This window comes from Chlorella variabilis, assembly GCF_000147415.1.
Source record: "Chlorella variabilis unplaced genomic scaffold CHLNCscaffold_7, whole genome shotgun sequence".
Classification (NCBI taxonomy): Eukaryota; Viridiplantae; Chlorophyta; class Trebouxiophyceae; order Chlorellales; family Chlorellaceae; genus Chlorella; species Chlorella variabilis.
The window spans coordinates 1,221,669-1,223,373 of record NW_005435081.1 but is presented as its reverse complement, the minus strand read 5'-3'; the positions used below and the strand labels follow the sequence as shown (position 1 = coordinate 1,223,373).

Sequence of the window (1,705 nt, the reverse complement as noted above, 5' to 3'; positions counted from 1 at the left end):
GGCTGGAGCCTTGTTCAACAGCTTTGAATTGGAGGAGCAGGGGAGGCCGCGCCTCCGCACCTGTCCCTGCCTCTGCGCCTCCACACGACCGCTGCCGTTGGTGCTGCCGCGCAGGAGGTCGACACGGCAGCGCTGGCGGCGGCGGGGCTGCCCCCCAGCCCCATCCATGGCCTCAACCCCTGGCCTCAGGTGCGCCAGCCGGCCGGCGACCAGCCCCCACACGCTGCCACCACCTGCCTGCCTGGGGCGTGCGCTGCAGGCTGCACGACCGGCGGGCGTCCTGCAGGCAGCACCCAGCCGCTGCTGCCTCGCCAGCTGCCGCCCGGCCTGCCACCGGCCTTGGGGTGCCACGCCACGGCCGCCTGCAGGACGCGGAGTTCCAGCGCCTGCTGCGCGCCTACATCGGCGGCTGCCTGCAGCTGGGGGCCGCCATCCTGCGCGGCATCGCCCTGGGCCTGCAGCTTCCGGAGAGCTACTTTGAGGGCGACGTGGCAGGTGGGCGGGACCGGCAGGGCGGAGGCGCAGGGTACTGCACAGCGTGCCGAGGGCAGGCAGGGCCCCGCAGCGCCTGCTGCCTGCTGGCGTCATGGTCGGCGGCGGTCGCCACGCTGCCGCCAGGCTGCCGCGCCTGCCCGCCGCCTCTCCTGCCGGCTGCCCACCCGCCAGCCTGCATCCCTGGCTGTCTGCAGGCGACAGCTACTGGGTCACTCGAATCATCCACTATCCGCCGCTGCAGCCGGAAAGCAGCCAGCAGGCAGGCAGCGGCCAGCAGGCAGGCAGCAGCCAGCCGCCGGGCGGCGCAGGCGCGGGGGCTGGCGGCGCTGCGGGCGGCGGCGAGGAGCTCAGCTGCGGGGAGCACACGGGTGGGCATGGCGGGAGCACAGTATGCTGGGAGGGCCGGCCGGGTCGCCAGCGCAGCGTGGGGGCAGCGCGCCACGCCGCCCCTGCCTCCTTTGCCGGCCTGCGCTCCTACGCCTCCCACCCTCCCCTGGCTCCCACCAAGCCCGTGCCTGCCTGCCCGCTGACCCCTGGCCCCCTGCAGACTACGGGCTGCTGACGCTTGTGTTCCAGCAGGAGGGCGTGACGGCGCTGCAGGTGAAGAACGCGGCGGGGCGGTGGGTGGACGCGCCGCCGCTGCCCGGCACCTGCGTCGTCAACATCGGCGACATGTTCCGCCTGCTCACCAATGGACTCTACACGCCCACCGCGCACAGGTGCCGCGCGCGTCGCGGCCCGGGTGGGAGGGAGGGGCTGCTTTCTGGGTGCCTGCTGGCGTGCAGGGCGGCAGCACGGCGTCGCCATGCGGCGCGGCGGCGCGCAGCACGAGCCGCCCCGCCCGCCACTGTGCCTGCCTCGTGCCTGCAGGGTGCTCAATTCCTCTGGGCGGGACCGGATCAGCGCGCCTTTCTTTTATGAGACCAACTTTGAGGCCGTGATCGGGCCGCACCCTCAGTTCTGCCGGGACAGGTGAGTGCCCTGGCCAGGGAGGCCGCTGGGGGGCGCCAGCGTGCGTGCCAGCCTGGGTGCCAGCCCGGGTGCACGGCTGCTGAAGCCTGCTGAAGCCGGCAAGTGTTGACGGTGGGCAGGGGTGCTGCACATGCGGTGCAGGCCGGCGCGGTACGAGCCGGTGCGGTACGGGTCTCACCTGGAGAGCAAGGTGCGCGCCTGGCCTGCTGCTGGGCCCTGGGGCCAGCAGTGGCCAAGC

General features: G+C 73.8%; 1 protein-coding gene across 1 annotated transcript in view; it reads left to right on the top strand.

The window, feature by feature from the left end:
• CHLNCDRAFT_22157 (hypothetical protein) overlaps positions 1-1,471 on the top strand; it is a gene marked incomplete at both ends in the record, with an annotated part of 1,936 nt that extends 465 nt beyond the window's left edge. The window contains 4 exons of the mRNA XM_005848878.1: positions 291-495; positions 690-863; positions 1,043-1,214; positions 1,366-1,471. Coding sequence (XP_005848940.1) covers positions 291-495; positions 690-863; positions 1,043-1,214; positions 1,366-1,471 — 657 coding nt within the window. The remainder of the gene's footprint in view (positions 1-290; positions 496-689; positions 864-1,042; positions 1,215-1,365) is intronic.
• Between the last annotated feature and the right edge of the window lie 234 nt (positions 1,472-1,705).